Source organism: Microplitis demolitor, chromosome 10 (assembly GCF_026212275.2).
Source record: "Microplitis demolitor isolate Queensland-Clemson2020A chromosome 10, iyMicDemo2.1a, whole genome shotgun sequence".
Lineage (NCBI taxonomy): Eukaryota > Metazoa > Arthropoda > Insecta > Hymenoptera > Braconidae > Microplitis > Microplitis demolitor.
Window position 1 is genome coordinate 5,883,791 of NC_068554.1, and position 23,678 is coordinate 5,907,468.

Below are 23,678 nucleotides of genomic sequence, written 5' to 3' on the forward strand. Positions count from 1 at the left end.
ATTAATAAAACTACTTTTTTTTTTTCTAAAAAAATTTTATTAAATTATAAAAATATACAAGGCTATTCTTAGACAATACCCCCACTTTTTAAAAATTTTCAATGAATTAACTGTCATAAGCGTATCAAAACTTTATCAATTAGTTTAAAAAAAATGAAAGCGTCAATTGAAAAAAGGGCAACGTAGTTGCAATTTCATTGAGATATAGATTTAAAAAAAACATTACTTACGGTCGATATCTATTAGGGGTTACGCACTCAAATGGATGAACGGTACTATCTTTGTTGCACTTGTACAGTAAATGGGAACTTTGTCCAAGTTTTTTTCGTCAACAAATAGAAATCAAAAAATTAAAATGCGCTTCGCTAGTTCATGGAGTAAAGCATCGGGTCTGTGTCTTTATTTTGCGTTTAGGGCTTTTATTTCAGAGAGAAGCTTGGAAAAAATTATCTGATAACCGTTCTTAAATAAATTTTAGCCTACAAATTTTGAAAATTCTAATTATAAATTTTACTGAAATTTATTTTCCGAATTTCATTCAACTCCTACTTAATATCAACTGTAAATAATTTTTTTTTTAAATCTATGTCTTGGCGACATTGTGACTGTGTTGCCCTTCTTTCAATTAATGCTTCAATTTTTTTTTTAACTAATTACCAAAATTTTAATACGGTCACTACATTTGAAAGTCATTGAATATTTTAAAAAGTGGCGGGCACTGTCTGAGAATGCTCTTAATTACATCCGAGATATAGGAGTTACGTTTAAAATATCGAGAGCGTTGTTAAAAACAATCTTGAGTGCCTTCAATAAGTATATACGTCTCATCATTTCTTTTAGCAGTTGCGAACGTCCGTCCTGCAATTAAATGTTCATTTAAACACTATATAAAAATATAAACTATCATATATTTAATTATATTATATAATTACCGTTAAAATTCTATATCTTCGGTAATAGTTGCTGAATTTTTGGCTTAGATTTAATAGAAATGAACAAAGAATCTGCGGATGGATTTTACAATGCCCATTAGCTTCGATTTCAACAACTCGCGTTAGTATAAATGGATAATCGTAAATATAATTATAAATAAGATTCCATTCTTCCTGGAAATTCAATTCATTTATTATTTATATACTGATTGCTTATTAGAAAGGAAAGATCAGTTGCCTATCATTTTATTACTAATTGATCATTCGCTTAAATTATCATTGCAAGTGCTGGTAAAAAATTACTTTTTTTTTTAAATTCAAGTTTAAATAAAATTTAATAGTGCAGTTGAAGTCCTGACAAGATTTCCTCTTATTCAAGTACCCACATCAATATATTTTAATAAGGTAATTTTTAACAATCAGCTCGCGGTTAATTCACGAATAGTTAACAAATAAATAACTGTATTTAAATACATTGTTGTGGGTATTCATTTTGTAGAAAATAATCAATTGATAATAAAATGATAGTTAACTTATATCTTTCTATAGAAAAATTAATTTTTTGTAATTATGTAGTTTTTTATTTTATTTAAAATCTTAATAATTTTTTTTTCCATGGAATAAATAATGTTTTATACGTCGACGTTCTAATTAACAAATTGTCTAACTTAATATTTTTTAATAGGTTATTCTGTGCAATTTTCAAATACTAATAGTCAGAAAAAATATCATTTTAATAACCTAGACAGAAATATTATACATAGACTAGATATGGAATCGAATTTTTGATGAAAAAAAAATTTTTAAATTACTTTTTTTTCACATAAATGGAGCCCAGATAGCAAAATGACGTTTTGATGAGCTCTGAATGAGTTCCTATTTATGATTTGGACGTCTAATCAACATCTTAAAGAAGTCTTTAAGAAATTCTCAAGATATCAAATGAGCCTCCTAGCGAACTCAATAAGACGTCTTTAAAAAGAGTTCTTTTTTCTGACTTCGTAAATAAGACTTCATTATGGATTTACCATTACGTCTTAAGGAGCTTCTCATTTTGACTTCATAAAGAAGTTAAAAAAAGAATACATTTAGACGTCAAAAAACTGACGTCTTATTTATGAAGTCTTAAAGAACTCTTAATTAAAAGTTCTTAAAAATGACACCTTTAAGAAGTCATCATAAGACTTCTTGAAGACGTTCAAATAGACGTCGTAAAGCAGTCATTCCAACTTGAACGCTATCTGGGAAAATTCTCTGAAATGGAGTTAGACAATTTGCTAATTAGAACGACGAATATTTTTTGATAAATCGAGATGTTAACAAGCTCCATTTTTTTCTTTATCAAACTGCTGATGTTCAGAGAAAATTCCAATAAAAAAATTTAACAAAAATTGTTTTTCAAATTAAAATATTAAAAAAAAAAAAAAAATACATAACTACTGTAATTGTAATTAAATATATAAAACCTCTGAATCTAATAAATGTAAATCAACTTTATCGATATCCCACAACTCTGGATATTTTCCTGAGTCTATTTCATGCTGAAATTTATCCAGTATTTTAGTGATCCTCGCTAAATTATACAAAACGAAGGTGCCCCCACGATTACAAGTACCAGCTTTATCAGCATCAGAATCAACTTTTATAAAACAAGGATGACTTGGTTTAACACTCATGAACTCAAAAGTTATTACAGCTTCAGCAATAACTTTCAACTGTTGATCTCCAATGTCATCAACAGGCCTCGAATCATTGGCTTCCTTGATAAGCTGAACTTTTTGCTCCAAATACTCGGAATAACTCAGCCCAGTTTCTTTGGCATTAGTACGAGGATTCTTGACGACTCCACAAAGACATCTTTCAAACCCATCTCCAATATCTCCTTGGGATTTCGTTGTCAAGAATAACTTACGCTCCGCCTTGTCATCAGTTTCAAATCCGAGAGTTTTCAAAACATTTCCGCAGATGTTTTTCAAAAGATTCAAACGCGTTGTGGTCAAGCTTGACTCGAAATCTTCATTTATCTCCAAATAAATTTTACCACCATCACTCCTCTTTCCATACAATCCCTTCAATTTAATAGCATCTCTTATTACATTATTTATCAAACAATTTTTATTTAACGTAACAAAAACTTCACCATTACCCAGCGTTAAATTATCTATTGCAACTCTCCATTTTTTATCTCCAATACATTTCAATGCCTAAAAATTTTAAGGTTAATTTATTCTAAATAAATTTATGTTTATAATTAAATAATTTACCTCAGTAAACTGGTCTGATAAATCAGAAATATTTATTCCTCGTTTCTTTAGATAATAATCCAATATATTTTTACTTTTATTTAATACTTTATCGTCGTTATCAATCAATGATTTCCATACCGATATATTTAAATTAATAATAATATCTCTGTTTTTTAATTTACCTGATTCAATTATTTTAATAGCTTTTGTTTTTATACTTGTGTTTTTATTGTTCATCAATTCTTCCATTAAATATTCCGCAATATGTTTTTCATTCATTTTTAAAATCAAATTTTTATACACGTGATGGACTTAAACATGGCCGACTTGTTTACCCAAGTAGCACACTTGGCTTTGTGACATCTATAGATCTATAGGTATACAAGATAGCAGTTTTGCCCTGATTAATCAACAGAATTCGATCGAATTAAACAGAATTAAATTTTTAATTCTATTTAATTAGGTACATAACTTAAAAATGAATTCTGTCTAATTCGGCAGAAAAATCAGAATTTGTCCAAATTAAAAAGAATTTAAATAATTCTATTCGGTTTAATTCTGATTAATACGAAAATTCAAATTCAAATTTTCAATTAAGTTGAATTCTGTTTTGAAAAATTCGATAGAATATAACAGAATTAAAATTTTTAATTCAATTTTTTAATCAGGGTGGAGCTGTTTTTTGACATGTTGATAAAGCACCAAAATGTTGACAAAGCGATCAGAAATTTATGTCACTGAGAAAATATCTGCTTAAAAGACGACACGAGTGACGACAAAAAAGAAATTACAAATATAGCTAAAATAAGTCATCTATAGATATATAAACAATTTTTTAATTGAAATAACTTTTTTAAGACGAAAAAAACAAGTCAAATTTTCTAGGACTTCTAACACCGACACCCGTATGTCTTATTTATATTAGAAAAAAAAAAAAAAAAAAAAAAAAAAAAAAAAAAACTTGGTATCGAGACAAAAAAAAATTTGTCTTGTTCCTTTAAAAGACATTTTTGTGACAATACAATCTTATAGCAATCTTACTCAAGCCTGGTCACTAGTACACTAGATGTCTACGTCATATAACTATCCCGCTCGACATGAATTTCAGAAAGTCACCTTATTAATATCAAAAGTTTATCTAAATAAATTATATTATCTTGCCAATATCAAAGAAATATTATTCAAAACATTCATGCTGAGTGTTATGGTTGGATCTTGCTGCAGACACTCGTACAAACTTTTGAATTGCAAGTCTTATATATACAAGATTTAAAAAAAAAGCGTAGAGGTGGTTAAAAGTGAGCGCGGTAGCCGAAAAGAATCGAGCGACAGTAGAACACCCTCAGCGCTTCCGCACTTGATATGAGGTGTGCAAAATCATGTAATATTGTAAACATAACCATCATATTATGGTAACCGTTACCATAATATTATGGGAATAGTTACCATAATAGTATGGGAATCGTTACCATAATATCATGGTAATAATTCCCATAATATTTAGAATTTATAATAATTTTTTTTTTTTTTTGTAAGAAGCGTGTTTTTTTGTATATTACAAAATTTTAAGTATACAAAAAAAAACGCTTATTACAAAAAAAAAAAAAAAAACAATTACCATAATATTATGGTAACGATTACCATGATTCCATAGGAACTATTCCGATACCATATGGGAATTATACCCATAATTATAGGAATGATTACCATAATATATATGGGTGCCGTTTCTATAATCAACATTTGAAAAAAACCGGTTACCATGCAGTATGGGAACCATTCCCATAATATATTGTAACTGTTACCATAATTTTCTCTTCGTGTAGGGGGATCAAATATCGATTCTTACAGTTACAGGACGAATGGACTTCGACTCGTATAACCCAAGAGCTGTTTTTCAAATTAGGGGCTATATATTTATAAAATAAATTGTATGGAAAAATAGGGGTTAAATATTTTATTATTCTAGCGGAAGTGTAGGAAAATGAAAAAAAATCAAAGTACAAATGTAAAATGATATTTTTTGTTTATTTAATTTTTTTTTTAATTAGATATTTTGTAAGTTTTTAAAAAACTGCGAAGAACATAATAAATTAAGTGCGACAAAATAAAAAAAAGTAAATGAAACAAATAAAGTCTGAGGTGATGCCTCGTAATCGTTAATTAATTAAGAAAAAATATTTAAAAGACATTTATAATTCTTTTATATTAATTATTTAAAAAATGAAACTAATATAATAAATATATAAATAAAAAAATTCCTCATTTTTACTTATTATTTTTTCTAATACGATTAATGTATTAACATTGTTATAAAAAGATTTATGTTTTGCCTTATTGTAAAATTATGTATCGTTTCTAATATGCTGTAATAATATACATATTGATATATATTTAAACCAATTGTATAGAAATATTTATTTTTAATTTATTCACGGCAGTAAAATTAAGTCTTTAAGAGTTCCTTTTGACAGAAATTTTTTAAAAACTATAAATTTTAACTAAAAATGAACTTACCTTAGACTAAATTTTTTATTTCCGCAACGTATTGGACAGCAGCTTAAGTTCTAAGTATAAAACTAATTTCTTATGAACTAAAGTCTTAATTATTTATTTATTTAATTAAAGTATTAATTATTTATTAATGGGAATATTAAAAAAAAAGAAAAAATTGGTATTCGTATGATTGTTCTTTATTAAAAAATATAAAAATAATTTAATTTATTCAAAAGTGATAAAAGCCTTGAAAATGAATATATACAAATTTATAAAATAAATAAATAAAAATAATAATTAAGCAGCTAAACATTTGATCTCTGAAGTATTATGAGATGTCGTTTCAGACAACCCAGGGGGTACAACAATTGGGTCATTGAAATGTTTTTTGAACCAACATATTAACGTATCAAGATTATTGAACACTTTGTTGCGATATTTGAATCCCTGTGGGACAACAGTAACATACTCATGGTAACATTTAAATTGAGGCACATACGATAATAAAAATTTACCAGGATAATTTTTCGAAGCCGAAAAAATGTATGGAATACTAGCAGGATTTTTTCTCTTCTGTTCCTTTAATATTTGCTCAGCCTTTTCTTTGAATCCAAGAACCTCAGGGTGATAGTACTTAAATTTAAGTATTTCTACGACATTACTAGCCATTACGTTGATATATCTCGCAAGTATTTCATCCAGGTCTTCAAATTTTTCAGTGCCGATCCACAAACTTCGTCCCAATGAAAAAGAATTTGATTTATCTGTTTCAATTACATCAATGTACTGATAAATGTCATCAGTTACTTTCCAAGTGACTGTTAAATGATCGATTCCTTTGCTGCTGGGTCTGATAATAGTTTCCCCTTGATCCATAGTCTTCATCATTTTCTCAGCTTCAACGAAACTTATGTTGTGAAATGACGGATGAACAATAAGACGTTTTGTATAAACCGGCTGTTTACTTTTCCTGCTTTCTTTTTCTGCTCTTTTATCTTCTTCTTCAGCCTCTGTGTCGTAGAATAAGTCCTTAGCAGGTCGCCAGGTATTATTTACGTCAGCAAGATCGCTGCTTTTGCTGGAACATTCGCTGCTGAATTGGTTTACATCAACTTTGGTAACACGGCAAGCTATCACTTGTTGGATATGTACTCGGTCTTGAGGATTTGCGACATAATTATCAGATATATTTGTAGAATGAATGTATCCAGACAGTCCATTGTCCAGGCGGAGTCTAACGCCGGTAACTTTTCCTGGACAAGCTCCCGTGTCAAAATGATTCCATACTTCAAAGAGTTCAAAAAAGTCATCCTTGGAACAGAATGGACACTGCCAGAGTCCAGTATCATAATTTTTAACGGGGTGTGCTTGGTCCAGTTGTTTACGTGCGGGTTTTTTGAATTGGAACCCAATAACTGTTGCCTGGACTAGTTTACCAACGTAAAAAGTCTCTCGAGTTTCTTTGGTTACTAAAGTAAACATTTCTTCGGGAGATGGAGATTCATAGGGTACTCGTAGATCTTTGTAACGATCAGTTAATTCAGTTTGGACGTCATAAAGAGTAATAATTTTATTTCCAAAGCCTTGTCTCTCTAATTCGACGGCAAAGTCATCGAGATCTAAGTCATGAAGCTTGTCGGGAGTTTTTATTATCTCTTCGATAGCTGTACCTGGATCTAAATTTGCATTCTCGTATTCTAGAACATCGACAGCCATTTTACGCGCCCACTCGTACGTTTCTGGATGAATTCTCGTGCTGTCCAACACCTCAATGTAGACATCTGAGTTGTCGTCGAGAGTATCCGTGTCTATTTTTATAAATCCAGCGCAATTTATAAAAACTGTTGGTCCCATATGGCACATGGTAACCAATTGAGTACGATTTTCCAATTTATTTTTTTTGCTTTTCAGTATTTTCAATAGACCCTGACTTTTTCTGGGGCCTAATCCACATACGAATTGTAATAAATTTTTATTGTAGATATTATTGCTGCTCAAGTCGACACCAATTTCGTTGACTCTGTTGATAAATTCGGCATACAAATCCACCAAAAGCTCTTCTTTTGAAAGTAAATCTTGAAGGGGATGGAATTTCAAGCAGAGCAAGTCTTCATCTGGATTACAAAGCTGCGAAAATTCCCCGAGAGGATTTTGTAGACGTCGCGCAAGTGAAATCGATTCTCTCAGTAGTGGAGGGAAGTCACGAAATTCTGCTACTCCTCTATTGCTGGTAGAAAATATCTTCGCTACATTAGAGTCACATATTTCAACTTGTATAGCAGGATAATGTTCTTTATCAGCAAGCGTTTTCAAGCATTTTCTGATGTCATTGGAAATTGTTTGAGCATCTCTGGATTCACCACCAATTACTACAATATGAGGCTTATTTTTTCTGATAAAATTTCTCAGAGAAAGTAAATCAGCTTCTTTGAGACGTCTTTCGTTTTGGTTGAAACTATTCTTGCGTTTTAACAAATGAGGCAATTTTAAAAAGTCAACACACTCACCATCCGGAGTGACGATTGAAGCAAACGCAGCTTGATTGACATCTGGAACATAAGCGATTCCCATCGACCTGATGCCTTTTCCAGTGTTCCAAACCTCATCATCTAGGCCATGAAATCTGCATGTGTAGGGAGCAAACTTTATCCAGTTGAATAACTTGCGACAGCACAAGTACGTGATGGATTCCTTTGCTTCAGCGGTGATATTAGCTCTTAATTCATTCTTCAAGTCTGGTATAATATATTTTTTAAAAGCCAATTCTACACTACCAGTACGTAAATTATTCCAGTCTTGGACATTTCTGCTGAATTCATCTTTGATGTATAGCTGCTTGAATTCACTGATAAAGTCTGAGCCGACAATACCTTCAACAGTTTCGCTGAATGTGATTGTTATCAAACCGTCAGCCTCGGCAGTCGATAACTTGAGCCACATATGATCGACAAGTTCACGAACTGGTTTGTTTTTCAAGTACTTCATGGTATAGATCGGATGACTTTCATCTATTTCTCTGATTCCTTTTTTAGTCGGGCGTACTGACAGCTTAGCACGATCCATGTAAATTTTACGAGCACATTTTCGTACAATTGGTTCACGTGCCAGTTGGATGGCCACCATGTGCTGAACAGCTTTCAAAACTTCTTCTGTGGACTGGAAACTTTTCCCAAGATAGCTTTGCGCCACTACATCAGGATGAACTGGAACTTGACTGACTTCATGACGCTGATAATTGTCTTGTAAATTTTCAGCAAAGTGTTCAGGAGTGAGACCAAATTTTTTAGCAAAACTGCTGAGCCCGGCGCGGACATAAAGTGCGTAAGGTCCACTTCTGACGGCCTGCTTAAGAGTACAGTTATTTTTTTCAGTCTTTTCAGCATCTTCATCCCCAAGCGATGGATCTTCACTATTTTTTTCAGCCTCCAAAAGATGTTGTTGACGTTTCCTATTTTTTTCCTGTTGAGCTTCCATCTCCTTCTGTCTTAAGATTTCCTTCATTCGCGGAATGTCGCGACTGTAGTAGAGCATGAAATGATTATAAACGTCATTTCTCTCTTCGTTTGTTTGGACGTTCTTCAATCGCTCGATATCTTTGTCTTTGATAACCCGAATTTCATTTGGAAGTGACGTATCAGGATTCTTCATTAATTCGTCCAATTGAAAATCTCTCATATTCTCAAACAAACTCAGCAATTTTTGTTTGCTCTGGTGCAGTTGACACCATTTAGCATCAAACTTGTACACTTTCCACAAATCATCGATGTTCAATTCTGGTGCCACTAGTTCCTTGCGGTAAAAAGCTATAAAAGGAACTTCGAAGTTTTGATTACGCATCAAATTCAACGCATTCTTTATTTTCTCCACCGTTTTTGGTCCTTTAAATCCAAAATTATCCGTAACTTGTTGTAAAATTTTTCGTTGTATGAATGCATGCTTATAAATCCACTTGGCCTCTTCATCAAGCTCGCTGGAATCTTTAGGTACAGGAGTAATCGGCGTTGAGCGCAACTGCATTCTCTCAGGAATGTCCTTGCAACGGATCTCATGATCTAAGTCCGTATAGAATGATCGTTTTAAATCACTGGGCTCGTATATTTGGAAAATATTTTGGGCTGTAGGTTTTCTTGTTTTTTTCTTCTCATCTTTATTTTCCTTATTTTCGTCTTCTGGAAACATTTCATCGTCGTACTGGTGTCGTACAGTATTATAATCAAAGTCGACACCAAATATTTCCCTGGCCTCGTCCAGAGCTGGATCGCTTGCAGAAACATATGCCTTCTTGGGTATGGGCTTGTCATCATTGTCAACAATAAAATCATCTTCTGATGCAACACTTTGATCATCGTCGTCAAGATTGGATCCCTGATGCTCCGATTCACCACTGGGACTTCGTTTTTGAGTATCCTAAAATTTTTAATTATAAATTTGAATCCATAAAATAATTAAATAAAGTAAATTAAAATAATTATTATACAGATTAAGATACTTACATCATCAATGCTATTTTCAAATAATTCATTAGCAATAGAGTCTTTCTCAGTCTTTCCATTATCTTCATCTTCGTCGTCAGATCCGTCGGCTGGCATCTGCTTCAAACGTTTAAATCGTCGACGGTCAACAGTAATGCCCAAATTTTCTTCAATCAAATCATAATCATCGTCCTCCAAACGATCATCAAAGTCATCGTCGTCGTCATTAATTATTTTTCTTTTACTCCCGTTGACTTTTTCATCGTCGGCTCCGGCACTTTCCTCACTTTCGCTGCTACTGCTTTCATCGTCGTCGCTTTCTATCACGTTATTCTTAATTCTTCTGTTTTCAACTTCTTCATACTCCTCAGCGTTTTTTAACTATAAATTAATAAAATAATATTTATTAATAAGTAATTGTTTTCAATTTAAATAAAAAATCACATTTCACAAAGTCACGCAAAAAAAATTAATCTATTTAGTTAAATTTAAAATTTATTTGACTAAAATATTTAATTCAAAATAATTATTTGATCCACATTAAATTTAAAATTCGACTTAAATTATTTAAAAGAAAATAAATAAATAAAAATACTTACGAAATTCATTTTTGCGGCAATAATTTTTTTAAGTAGATATTTTCAAAAAATAAAACAAGTAACTTCTGTAATTACTATAAACTTAGATATTAGAATAGTAACTTCTGTAATAATTTTCAACAATAAGATGAAGTGTGATCGTGATCCTCAAGAGCTACAGGACAACTGAACTGCATCAAGGTGCCGGTTTTACTTTAAAAATATCCATCGTCCTTTTCGTTTAAGATAAAAATTAAGGAAGGAGGGACATATTGCAAGTTCATTGGTCAGAAGAATTTTACAAAACTGATGGGGGTGTTATTGGTTACTTTAGAATGTAAATGATAACTCAAAGAAGACTGTATATATTACAAAGGACAAACATTTCGGTAGAAAAAGTAATTACCCAAGTAATAAACCTATGACGCCTTGTACTGTCTGACGTATTAAATGGACCCTCACTTATTTATCTTAAGTGTTTTTAATCCTATAATTACTAAGAGATTTGTCTACCTTTTATTAAATAACCATCGGGTTTTATTATCTAGATACTTGAATATTTTGTCCCTCAGGTGTGAAATGGACATAAATCACTAATTTATCTCTCAAACAAGACGAATGGAAATTTTTTTGGAGCAGAAGATATTATCGGTATTATACGAGTATTTAAAATAAATAAATTACGAAATATTAGTGTTATTTAATTTTCGATTTTTCTTAATATGTCAACATTTTCAAAGAAACAAGAATAATTATTCACCGTAAAATAATATTGTATATTGCATTGCAGATGCCATAAGGGCGTATAAAAAATTATACGCCCTTATGGTACCCGAGAAACAGTAAGAGCGTATGAAAATTTTTTTTTCAGAAATTGACGTAATTATATTCTATAAGTATAATAGAGACGAAAAAATTTTTTCAAAAAATCAAATTTTTTTTCTACGCCTTTATGGCTCCTGGCGTTAGTACCGTATAAAAAAGTTTATTTTTCAGGAATTGACGTAATTATGTTCTAAAAATATAATATGTACAATCAATTTTAAGTTAATTATTTTTATTAGACTTTAGCATAACCCATCCTGCCGTTACTTAAGTTTTAAATTAATAGCAGAATTAATATTATTCATTAAAACAAATAAATATTTAAAATTTTTAATGTTATTTAATATATGAAATCATTATTTTTTTCACTTTTTTTTTTTTATTTTTGCGTTGGTTACTAAATAAATTTGAGGGAAAGAGAAAAAAAAATTAAAAATTTTCAAAAAATGTCATGTTCTCATGTTTGCGCAATAATTAGAGCTCAACAAAATTTCATAAAAATGCACTGAAACTAGAGATTTTAAGCTATAAAATGCTTTTTTTTAAAATCTCGATACGATTATTTTTCACAAACTTACAGCCTTCCAAAAATCACTAAAAAATTTATAAAATTTTTCTGTTCCTTTAATTTTTTGCGTTAGTGTATATGCAAATATATATTCCTGTCATATACGAAAACTGTATTTTTTCATACAAAAAAATATACTTCGATCATATATAAAAACATATATATTTATATATTGTGTATGGAAAAAAAAAATTTCTTATTCGTATGACCAACTCCAATTCAATTAGATCTAAATTTAAATATACTCTTTAAATTGCAGATAAAATTTTCAAAATTAGTTAATTTGATACGAATATATAATATACCCATATACATATGCATATTACACCGAATAAGATATGTTATAATAATAATAATAGATATATAATAATAAGATTATGCTAAAATATAACAAAGAAAACATATGGTGCCATATATAATATAAATTGTATGCTATCATATATTTCATTTTATATAAAAATTTTATACTTTTTGAATATGAAAGGAAATATATCAATACAACATATTATAAGGTAAATGTAAATGTATATATAGCTTCATATAAGAAACATATAAGTTAGATATATGGAATACATATATTTACTACTGTATATAATTTTATAATAAATCGGCCAAAATCGCTATATGATTTTTTATAATATACATAATACTATATCATATATTTTTTTATTGCAAACATATATGATTTTATATATTTTAACCATATATTGTTTTTTCATACGGGAGACTTTCTTGAAGACGAGCAAAAATTTTGAAAATTTTTTTTCATATGTTTTCTCAGGAATGCCCCGGAACCGTGCATAATAACAATATATAAAGTCCAAATCTCAAAACTCAAAACTTGTGACTATAGTTTGTTTTTTTTTTTTTTTTTTTATTTTTACATTACGACCATTTTTCACTGAGTTACAGCATGTTGAAAATCACTAAAAAATTTGGAATTTTATTTATATCCCTTAATTTTTGTGACCAGTGTATAACAATTGTTATAATAACATTTTTACTTGAATTAATAGATATAATTGCTGAGTATTTTCCGAAGATTTGACACATAAGTTTTTTTAATGGATATAAAATCAATGAAAATTATTAATACGGTAGAAAAAATTCAATCGTTCATCAGGCTTATTATTGATTTTAAGCAAAATATTAAATTGAAACTTTAATTTTTTTAACTTCCCGCTAAGAAAATCGACGATTTTCAAAAATTTCGGGAAGTTATTGTTTTCACCCCGATTTTCGAAAATCGAGTTTTCATCAGATGTCGACGTTTTGAGGTCCTAGGAACATATTCTGACTATTTTCAGAATGATGTCCGAGTGTGTGTGTGTGTGTGTGTATGTAAACTCTTTGTAACTTTTGAACTAATGAATCGATTTGGATGGTTGAGGTGGCAATCAAAAGAGCTTGTTGGCCGTCAACTTTTCTGAAAATTTCAGATTATTTGATCTAATAGACTCGAAAATATTTGCGAATTACGAAAAAAAAAAAAATTTTTTTTTTAGTTTTTTATTAATTTCTCAAAAACCACTTATACGATCGACTTCAAATTTTAATCAGCTCTATAATTCAATAAAACGCGCCGATTTCCACGTTAACTATCAAAATCGATTGATTAGTTCAAAAGATATCAACGTTGAAAAGTTAAAAAAAATAACATTTTGTTATTTTTTCCGGATAAATCATAATATAACGTACTAAAATGTGCCTGATTTCATACCAACTCATCTTTTTTATGGTTTCTTTTGATCATATAATGTCATCGAACTTGGTTTTTAGTTTAAATCATATTATCAACAAAAAAATCGATAAAACGTAGTTTTTAATATTTTTATCGGATATTTCATATTTTATTGTTTCTTACATGAGTCAAAACTTATTTAAATCTTGATTTTGATCCCTGACATTGATTCCTGCCTCAATACACTTATTTTACTGAACATAATCAGGAATTAAATTTTAAAAACCGCTTCATTGATGATTTTCGATTCTTAAATTTTCAAACTTCAGCATTACAGGTAACTTGTTAGAGCTTGAAAAGATCGTAAAAAAACAATTGCATGTGATAGCATTTTCGAGCTCGAAGAGCTCGAAAATATATCTACACTAATGTTTTCGAGCTCTTTGAGGTCGAAAACAGCGAGAAGTTTTGGGGCTGGCTCGCAGCGTCAACCGACGTCCAGATTTTTTATTATCGTGTTAGTGATTCAAATAATCGTAAAGAATATTACTGACTTGAAATTAATGATGAAAAATATTATAATATAAATCGTTGAATATTTATTAATGAATTGCTCAAATGTAGCTAATATTCTTAAATTACTCATATTTTTTTTTTTTTTTTTTTTGGCAACTATTATTAGTAAAAATTATTGAATCTGAATTTATTTTGTTAGAAAATGTAAATTATTAATTATTTTTTGAACTTCAAAATAATTTCCGTTGTTAATAATATTACTGGCCACAACTACAGTCATAACTATAATTATTCAGTTTAATTAAAGCGTTAGTCGGATAATCTGAACCAATCGGGATTTCCACCATATACTATGTAAGTATAGATAGCTAACACCGTCAAAACGGCGTAAATAATAGCTATGATGATTCCCATACACCAACAAATTATCTCGATTATTTTTGAAAATAAAATTGCACAGTAGAATAATATATAAAATTTAGAACAATACGGAAGTTTTATTGTACTGTGACGGTGATATAAGCACAGCGTGCTTGAGATATTTATATACTTTTTAGCCATCTAGCGGATGTTTTCGTACCAAGTCGATACATCAGAGTAAAATTTATATCAAAGCAAACGTTTGAGTTGAAACCGCTACTAAATATTATTACTTTGTTGTATTAAACAAGAATTCAAAATTAATAAATTACCAATTCATCATCCGAATAAACGAAATTTCTTGAAAAGTCAGATAATTGATAAAAATTACAGTCTAAAATTTGTTTGTCGGCAGCTAGCTAACAGATTGAAAATTTCTTGCTCATGTTTAGTAAGTGTAAATCAAATGCCACAATTATTCAAAACTCAAAATTTAATAATTATTATAAATTCTATGCATCTTTAAATATATAAGTTAATTTATTATCATAAAAATTCAAAATTTGGGATCTATTGTCAAAAGATTCATAATTGTAATTGTAATATTTTCTCTCCCCAAGACAATTTTTACATTCAATTGATAATCCATAAAACTTCATAGTGCAAGTTAAAATTTTTGGTGGCAAGAAATACTTTTTTTTGCCCATTGTATAAATTTAGTAGTGATATTTGGGCAGCTCCGTAGTGACTGCAGGTTGCTCGTTATTATTAATTAGTTAACTAAATTTATCTAATTTGTTTGATTCAGAAATTTGTTCAAAATTTTTCAATCATTCCAATATTTATATAATATATATTAAAAGAACTACATTATAATTCAATTACTTTATAATAAAAAAAAAATTTATTTTTAAAGTATACAATACTGAGTTCCGGTACCTAGCTTTACCACAATTCAGCACTAAGTGTTACTTGTTAGTAACATTTTATCCATTTAATTTAGAATTTTAATTTTTAGTGACTTCTATTTAATTCGGTACCTAACTTAAAAATGAATTCTGTCTAATTCGGCAGAAAAATCAGAGATTGTCCCAATTAAAACGAATTTAAATAATTCTATTCCGTTTAATTCTGATTAATACGAAAATAATTCTACAATTTCTGGTTCTGAATCCGAATTAAACTGAATTAAAACGAATTTGAAATTTCTAAATTGGTTTTATTCTGTTTAATTCAAATTCAAATTTTCAATTAAGTTGAATTCTGTTTTGAAAAATTCGATAGAATATAACAGAATTAAAATTTTAAATTCAATTTTTTAATCAGGGTGGAGCTGTTTTTTGACATGTTGATAAAGCACCAAAATGTTGACAAAGCGATCAGAAATTTATGTCACTGAGAAAATATCTGCTTAAAAGACGACACGAGTGACGACAAAAAAGAAATTACAAATATAGCTAAAATAAGTCATCTATAGATATATAAACAATTTTTTAATTGAAATAACTTTTTTAAGACGAAAAAAACAAGTCAAATTTTCTAGGACTTCTAACACCGACACCCGTATGTCTTATTTATATTAGAAAAAAAAAAAAAAAAAAAAAAAAAAAAAAAACTTGGTATCGAGACAAAAAAAAATTTGTCTTGTTCCTTTAAAAGACATTTTTGTGACAATACAATCTTATAGCAATCTTACTCAAGCCTGGTCACTAGTACACTAGATGTCTACGTCATATAACTATCCCGCTCGACATGAATTTCAGAAAGTCACCTTATTAATATCAAAAGTTTATCTAAATAAATTATATTATCTTGCCAATATCAAAGAAATATTATTCAAAACATTCATGCTGAGTGTTATGGTTAGATCTTGCTGCAGACACTCGTACAAACTTTTGAATTGCAAGTCTTATATATACAAGATTTAAAAAAAAAGCGTAGAGGTGGTTAAAAGTGAGCGCGGTAGCCGAAAAGAATCGAGCGACAGTAGAACACCCTCAGCGCTTCCGCACTTGATATGAGGTGTGCAAAATCATGTAATATTGTAAACATAACCATCATATTATGGTAACCGTTACCATAATATTATGGGAATAGTTACCATAATAGTATGGGAATCGTTACCATAATATCATGGTAATAATTCCCATAATATTTAGAATTTATAATAATTTTTTTTTTTTTTTGTAAGAAGCGTGTTTTTTTGTATATTACAAAATTTTAAGTATACAAAAAAAAAACGCTTATTACAAAAAAAAAAAAAAAAACAATTACCATAATATTATGGTAACGATTACCATGATTCCATAGGAACTATTCCGATACCATATGGGAATTATACCCATAATTATAGGAATGATTACCATAATATATATGGGTGCCGTTTCTATAATCAACATTTGAAAAAAACCGGTTACCATGCAGTATGGGAACCATTCCCATAATATATTGTAACTGTTACCATAATTTTCTCTTCGTGTAGGGGGATCAAATATCGATTCTTACAGTTACAGGACGAATGGACTTCGACTCGTATAACCCAAGAGCTGTTTTTCAAATTAGGGGCTATATATTTATAAAATAAATTGTATGGAAAAATAGGGGTTAAATATTTTATTATTCTAGCGGAAGTGTAGGAAAATGAAAAAAAATCAAAGTACAAATGTAAAATGATATTTTTTGTTTATTTAATTTTTTTTTTAATTAGATATTTTGTAAGTTTTTAAAAAACTGCGAAGAACATAATAAATTAAGTGCGACAAAATAAAAAAAAGTAAATGAAACAAATAAAGTCTGAGGTGATGCCTCGTAATCGTTAATTAATTAAGAAAAAATATTTAAAAGACATTTATAATTCTTTTATATTAATTATTTAAAAAATGAAACTAATATAATAAATATATAAATAAAAAAATTCCTCATTTTTACTTATTATTTTTTCTAATACGATTAATGTATTAACATTGTTATAAAAAGATTTATGTTTTGCCTTATTGTAAAATTATGTATCGTTTCTAATATGCTGTAATAATATACATATTGATATATATTTAAACCAATTGTATAGAAATATTTATTTTTAATTTATTCACGGCAGTAAAATTAAGTCTTTAAGAGTTCCTTTTGACAGAAATTTTTTAAAAACTATAAATTTTAACTAAAAATGAACTTACCTTAGACTAAATTTTTTATTTCCGCAACGTATTGGACAGCAGCTTAAGTTCTAAGTATAAAACTAATTTCTTATGAACTAAAGTCTTAATTATTTATTTATTTAATTAAAGTATTAATTATTTATTAATGGGAATATTAAAAAAAAAGAAAAAATTGGTATTCGTATGATTGTTCTTTATTAAAAAATATAAAAATAATTTAATTTATTCAAAAGTGATAAAAGCCTTGAAAATGAATATATACAAATTTATAAAATAAATAAATAAAAATAATAATTAAGCAGCTAAACATTTGATCTCTGAAGTATTATGAGATGTCGTTTCAGACAACCCAGGGGGTACAACAATTGGGTCATTGAAATGTTTTTTGAACCAACATATTAACGTATCAAGATTATTGAACACTTTGTTGCGATATTTGAATCCCTGTGGGACAACAGTAACATACTCATGGTAACATTTAAATTGAGGCACATACGATAATAAAAATTTACCAGGATAATTTTTCGAAGCCGAAAAAATGTATGGAATACTAGCAGGATTTTTTCTCTTCTGTTCCTTTAATATTTGCTCAGCCTTTTCTTTGAATCCAAGAACCTCAGGGTGATAGTACTTAAATTTAAGTATTTCTACGACATTACTAGCCATTACGTTGATATATCTCGCAAGTATTTCATCCAGGTCTTCAAATTTTTCAGTGCCGATCCACAAACTTCGTCCCAATGAAAAAGAATTTGATTTATCTGTTTCAATTACATCAATGTACTGATAAATGTCATCAGTTACTTTCCAAGTGACTGTTAAATGATCGATTCCTTTGCTGCTGGGTCTGATAATAGTTTCCCCTTGATCCATAGTCTTCATCATTTTCTCAGCTTCAACGAAACTTATGTTGTGAAATGACGGATGAACAATAAGACGTTTTGTATAAACCGGCTGTTTACTTTTCCTGCTTTCTTTTTCTGCTCTTTTATCTTCTTCTTCAGCCTCTGTGTCGTAGAATAAGTCCTTAGCAGGTCGCCAGGTATTATTTACGTCAGCAAGATCGCTGCTTTTGCTGGAACATTCGCTGCTGAATTGGTTTACATCAACTTTGGTAACACGGCAAGCTATCACTTGTTGGATATGTACTCGGTCTTGAGGATTTGCGACATAATTATCAGATATATTTGTAGAATGAATGTATCCAGACAGTCCATTGTCCAGGCGGAGTCTAACGCCGGTAACTTTTCCTGGACAAGCTCCCGTGTCAAAATGATTCCATACTTCAAAGAGTTCAAAAAAGTCATCCTTGGAACAGAATGGACACTGCCAGAGTCCAGTATCATAATTTTTAACGGGGTGTGCTTGGTCCAGTTGTTTACGTGCGGGTTTTTTGAATTGGAACCCAATAACTGTTGCCTGGACTAGTTTACCAACGTAAAAAGTCTCTCGAGTTTCTTTGGTTACTAAAGTAAACATTTCTTCGGGAGATGGAGATTCATAGGGTACTCGTAGATCTTTGTAACGATCAGTTAATTCAGTTTGGACGTCATAAAGAGTAATAATTTTATTTCCAAAGCCTTGTCTCTCTAATTCGACGGCAAAGTCATCGAGATCTAAGTCATGAAGCTTGTCGGGAGTTTTTATTATCTCTTCGATAGCTGTACCTGGATCTAAATTTGCATTCTCGTATTCTAGAACATCGACAGCCATTTTACGCGCCCACTCGTACGTTTCTGGATGAATTCTCGTGCTGTCCAACACCTCAATGTAGACATCTGAGTTGTCGTCGAGAGTATCCGTGTCTATTTTTATAAATCCAGCGCAATTTATAAAAACTGTTGGTCCCATATGGCACATGGTAACCAATTGAGTACGATTTTCCAATTTATTTTTTTTGCTTTTCAGTATTTTCAATAGACCCTGACTTTTTCTGGGGCCTAATCCACATACGAATTGTAATAAATTTTTATTGTAGATATTATTGCTGCTCAAGTCGACACCAATTTCGTTGACTCTGTTGATAAATTCGGCATACAAATCCACCAAAAGCTCTTCTTTTGAAAGTAAATCTTGAAGGGGATGGAATTTCAAGCAGAGCAAGTCTTCATCTGGATTACAAAGCTGCGAAAATTCCCCGAGAGGATTTTGTAGACGTCGCGCAAGTGAAATCGATTCTCTCAGTAGTGGAGGGAAGTCACGAAATTCTGCTACTCCTCTATTGCTGGTAGAAAATATCTTCGCTACATTAGAGTCACATATTTCAACTTGTATAGCAGGATAATGTTCTTTATCAGCAAGCGTTTTCAAGCATTTTCTGATGTCATTGGAAATTGTTTGAGCATCTCTGGATTCACCACCAATTACTACAATATGAGGCTTATTTTTTCTGATAAAATTTCTCAGAGAAAGTAAATCAGCTTCTTTGAGACGTCTTTCGTTTTGGTTGAAACTATTCTTGCGTTTTAACAAATGAGGCAATTTTAAAAAGTCAACACACTCACCATCCGGAGTGACGATTGAAGCAAACGCAGCTTGATTGACATCTGGAACATAAGCGATTCCCATCGACCTGATGCCTTTTCCAGTGTTCCAAACCTCATCATCTAGGCCATGAAATCTGCATGTGTAGGGAGCAAACTTTATCCAGTTGAATAACTTGCGACAGCACAAGTACGTGATGGATTCCTTTGCTTCAGCGGTGATATTAGCTCTTAATTCATTCTTCAAGTCTGGTATAATATATTTTTTAAAAGCCAATTCTACACTACCAGTACGTAAATTATTCCAGTCTTGGACATTTCTGCTGAATTCATCTTTGATGTATAGCTGCTTGAATTCACTGATAAAGTCTGAGCCGACAATACCTTCAACAGTTTCGCTGAATGTGATTGTTATCAAACCGTCAGCCTCGGCAGTCGATAACTTGAGCCACATATGATCGACAAGTTCACGAACTGGTTTGTTTTTCAAGTACTTCATGGTATAGATCGGATGACTTTCATCTATTTCTCTGATTCCTTTTTTAGTCGGGCGTACTGACAGCTTAGCACGATCCATGTAAATTTTACGAGCACATTTTCGTACAATTGGTTCACGTGCCAGTTGGATGGCCACCATGTGCTGAACAGCTTTCAAAACTTCTTCTGTGGACTGGAAACTTTTCCCAAGATAGCTTTGCGCCACTACATCAGGATGAACTGGAACTTGACTGACTTCATGACGCTGATAATTGTCTTGTAAATTTTCAGCAAAGTGTTCAGGAGTGAGACCAAATTTTTTAGCAAAACTGCTGAGCCCGGCGCGGACATAAAGTGCGTAAGGTCCACTTCTGACGGCCTGCTTAAGAGTACAGTTATTTTTTTCAGTCTTTTCAGCATCTTCATCCCCAAGCGATGGATCTTCACTATTTTTTTCAGCCTCCAAAAGATGTTGTTGACGTTTCCTATTTTTTTCCTGTTGAGCTTCCATCTCCTTCTGTCTTAAGATTTCCTTCATTCGCGGAATGTCGCGACTGTAGTAGAGCATGAAATGATTATAAACGTCATTTCTCTCTTCGTTTGTTTGGACGTTCTTCAATCGCTCGATATCTTTGTCTTTGATAACCCGAATTTCATTTGGAAGTGACGTATCAGGATTCTTCATTAATTCGTCCAATTGAAAATCTCTCATATTCTCAAACAAACTCAGCAATTTTTGTTTGCTCTGGTGCAGTTGACACCATTTAGCATCAAACTTGTACACTTTCCACAAATCATCGATGTTCAATTCTGGTGCCACTAGTTCCTTGCGGTAAAAAGCTATAAAAGGAACTTCGAAGTTTTGATTACGCATCAAATTCAACGCATTCTTTATTTTCTCCACCGTTTTTGGTCCTTTAAATCCAAAATTATCCGTAACTTGTTGTAAAATTTTTCGTTGTATGAATGCATGCTTATAAATCCACTTGGCCTCTTCATCAAGCTCGCTGGAATCTTTAGGTACAGGAGTAATCGGCGTTGAGCGCAACTGCATTCTCTCAGGAATGTCCTTGCAACGGATCTCATGATCTAAGTCCGTATAGAATGATCGTTTTAAATCACTGGGCTCGTATATTTGGAAAATATTTTGGGCTGTAGGTTTTCTTGTTTTTTTCTTCTCATCTTTATTTTCCTTATTTTCGTCTTCTGGAAACATTTCATCGTCGTACTGGTGTCGTACAGTATTATAATCAAAGTCGACACCAAATATTTCCCTGGCCTCGTCCAGAGCTGGATCGCTTGCAGAAACATATGCCTTCTTGGGTATGGGCTTGTCATCATTGTCAACAATAAAATCATCTTCTGATGCAACACTTTGATCATCGTCGTCAAGATTGGATCCCTGATGCTCCGATTCACCACTGGGACTTCGTTTTTGAGTATCCTAAAATTTTTAATTATAAATTTGAATCCATAAAATAATTAAATAAAGTAAATTAAAATAATTATTATACAGATTAAGATACTTACATCATCAATGCTATTTTCAAATAATTCATTAGCAATAGAGTCTTTCTCAGTCTTTCCATTATCTTCATCTTCGTCGTCAGATCCGTCGGCTGGCATCTGCTTCAAACGTTTAAATCGTCGACGGTCAACAGTAATGCCCAAATTTTCTTCAATCAAATCATAATCATCGTCCTCCAAACGATCATCAAAGTCATCGTCGTCGTCATTAATTATTTTTCTTTTACTCCCGTTGACTTTTTCATCGTCGGCTCCGGCACTTTCCTCACTTTCGCTGCTACTGCTTTCATCGTCGTCGCTTTCTATCACGTTATTCTTAATTCTTCTGTTTTCAACTTCTTCATACTCCTCAGCGTTTTTTAACTATAAATTAATAAAATAATATTTATTAATAAGTAATTGTTTTCAATTTAAATAAAAAATCACATTTCACAAAGTCACGCAAAAAAAATTAATCTATTTAGTTAAATTTAAAATTTATTTGACTAAAATATTTAATTCAAAATAATTATTTGATCCACATTAAATTTAAAATTCGACTTAAATTATTTAAAAGAAAATAAATAAATAAAAATACTTACGAAATTCATTTTTGCGGCAATAATTTTTTTAAGTAGATATTTTCAAAAAATAAAACAAGTAACTTCTGTAATTACTATAAACTTAGATATTAGAATAGTAACTTCTGTAATAATTTTCAACAATAAGATGAAGTGTGATCGTGATCCTCAAGAGCTACAGGACAACTGAACTGCATCAAGGTGCCGGTTTTACTTTAAAAATATCCATCGTCCTTTTCGTTTAAGATAAAAATTAAGGAAGGAGGGACATATTGCAAGTTCATTGGTCAGAAGAATTTTACAAAACTGATGGGGGTGTTATTGGTTACTTTAGAATGTAAATGATAACTCAAAGAAGACTGTATATATTACAAAGGACAAACATTTCGGTAGAAAAAGTAATTACCCAAGTAATAAACCTATGACGCCTTGTACTGTCTGACGTATTAAATGGACCCTCACTTATTTATCTTAAGTGTTTTTAATCCTATAATTACTAAGAGATTTGTCTACCTTTTATTAAATAACCATCGGGTTTTATTATCTAGATACTTGAATATTTTGTCCCTCAGGTGTGAAATGGACATAAATCACTAATTTATCTCTCAAACAAGACGAATGGAAATTTTTTTGGAGCAGAAGATATTATCGGTATTATACGAGTATTTAAAATAAATAAATTACGAAATATTAGTGTTATTTAATTTTCGATTTTTCTTAATATGTCAACATTTTCAAAGAAACAAGAATAATTATTCACCGTAAAATAATATTGTATATTGCATTGCAGATGCCATAAGGG

At 30.6% G+C, this 23,678-nt stretch overlaps 3 protein-coding genes across 3 annotated transcripts; all 3 read right to left on the reverse strand.

The window, feature by feature from the left end:
- Positions 1-53: 53 nt before the first annotated feature.
- Positions 54-3,518, reverse strand: LOC103570681 (DALR anticodon-binding domain-containing protein 3). The gene is made up of 4 exons (XM_008548508.3): positions 3,197-3,518; positions 2,399-3,136; positions 933-1,106; positions 54-858 (listed from the first exon to the last, which is right to left on the reverse strand). Exons 1-4 carry the CDS (start codon positions 3,455-3,457, stop codon positions 739-741), a joined length of 1,293 nt encoding a protein of 430 aa, XP_008546730.1. The 5' UTR covers positions 3,458-3,518; the 3' UTR covers positions 54-738.
- A 2,453-nt stretch (positions 3,519-5,971) lies between these two features.
- On the reverse strand, positions 5,972-11,027 carry LOC128668777 (transcription elongation factor SPT6-like). Its single transcript, XM_053742462.1, has 3 exons — positions 10,746-11,027; positions 10,168-10,527; positions 5,972-10,081 (listed from the first exon to the last, which is right to left on the reverse strand). Exons 1-3 carry the CDS (start codon positions 10,752-10,754, stop codon positions 5,972-5,974), a joined length of 4,479 nt encoding a protein of 1,492 aa, XP_053598437.1. The 5' UTR covers positions 10,755-11,027.
- A 7,096-nt stretch (positions 11,028-18,123) lies between these two features.
- On the reverse strand, positions 18,124-23,179 carry LOC128668778 (transcription elongation factor SPT6-like). Its single transcript, XM_053742463.1, has 3 exons — positions 22,898-23,179; positions 22,320-22,679; positions 18,124-22,233 (listed from the first exon to the last, which is right to left on the reverse strand). Exons 1-3 carry the CDS (start codon positions 22,904-22,906, stop codon positions 18,124-18,126), a joined length of 4,479 nt encoding a protein of 1,492 aa, XP_053598438.1. The 5' UTR covers positions 22,907-23,179.
- Positions 23,180-23,678: the final 499 nt, after the last annotated feature.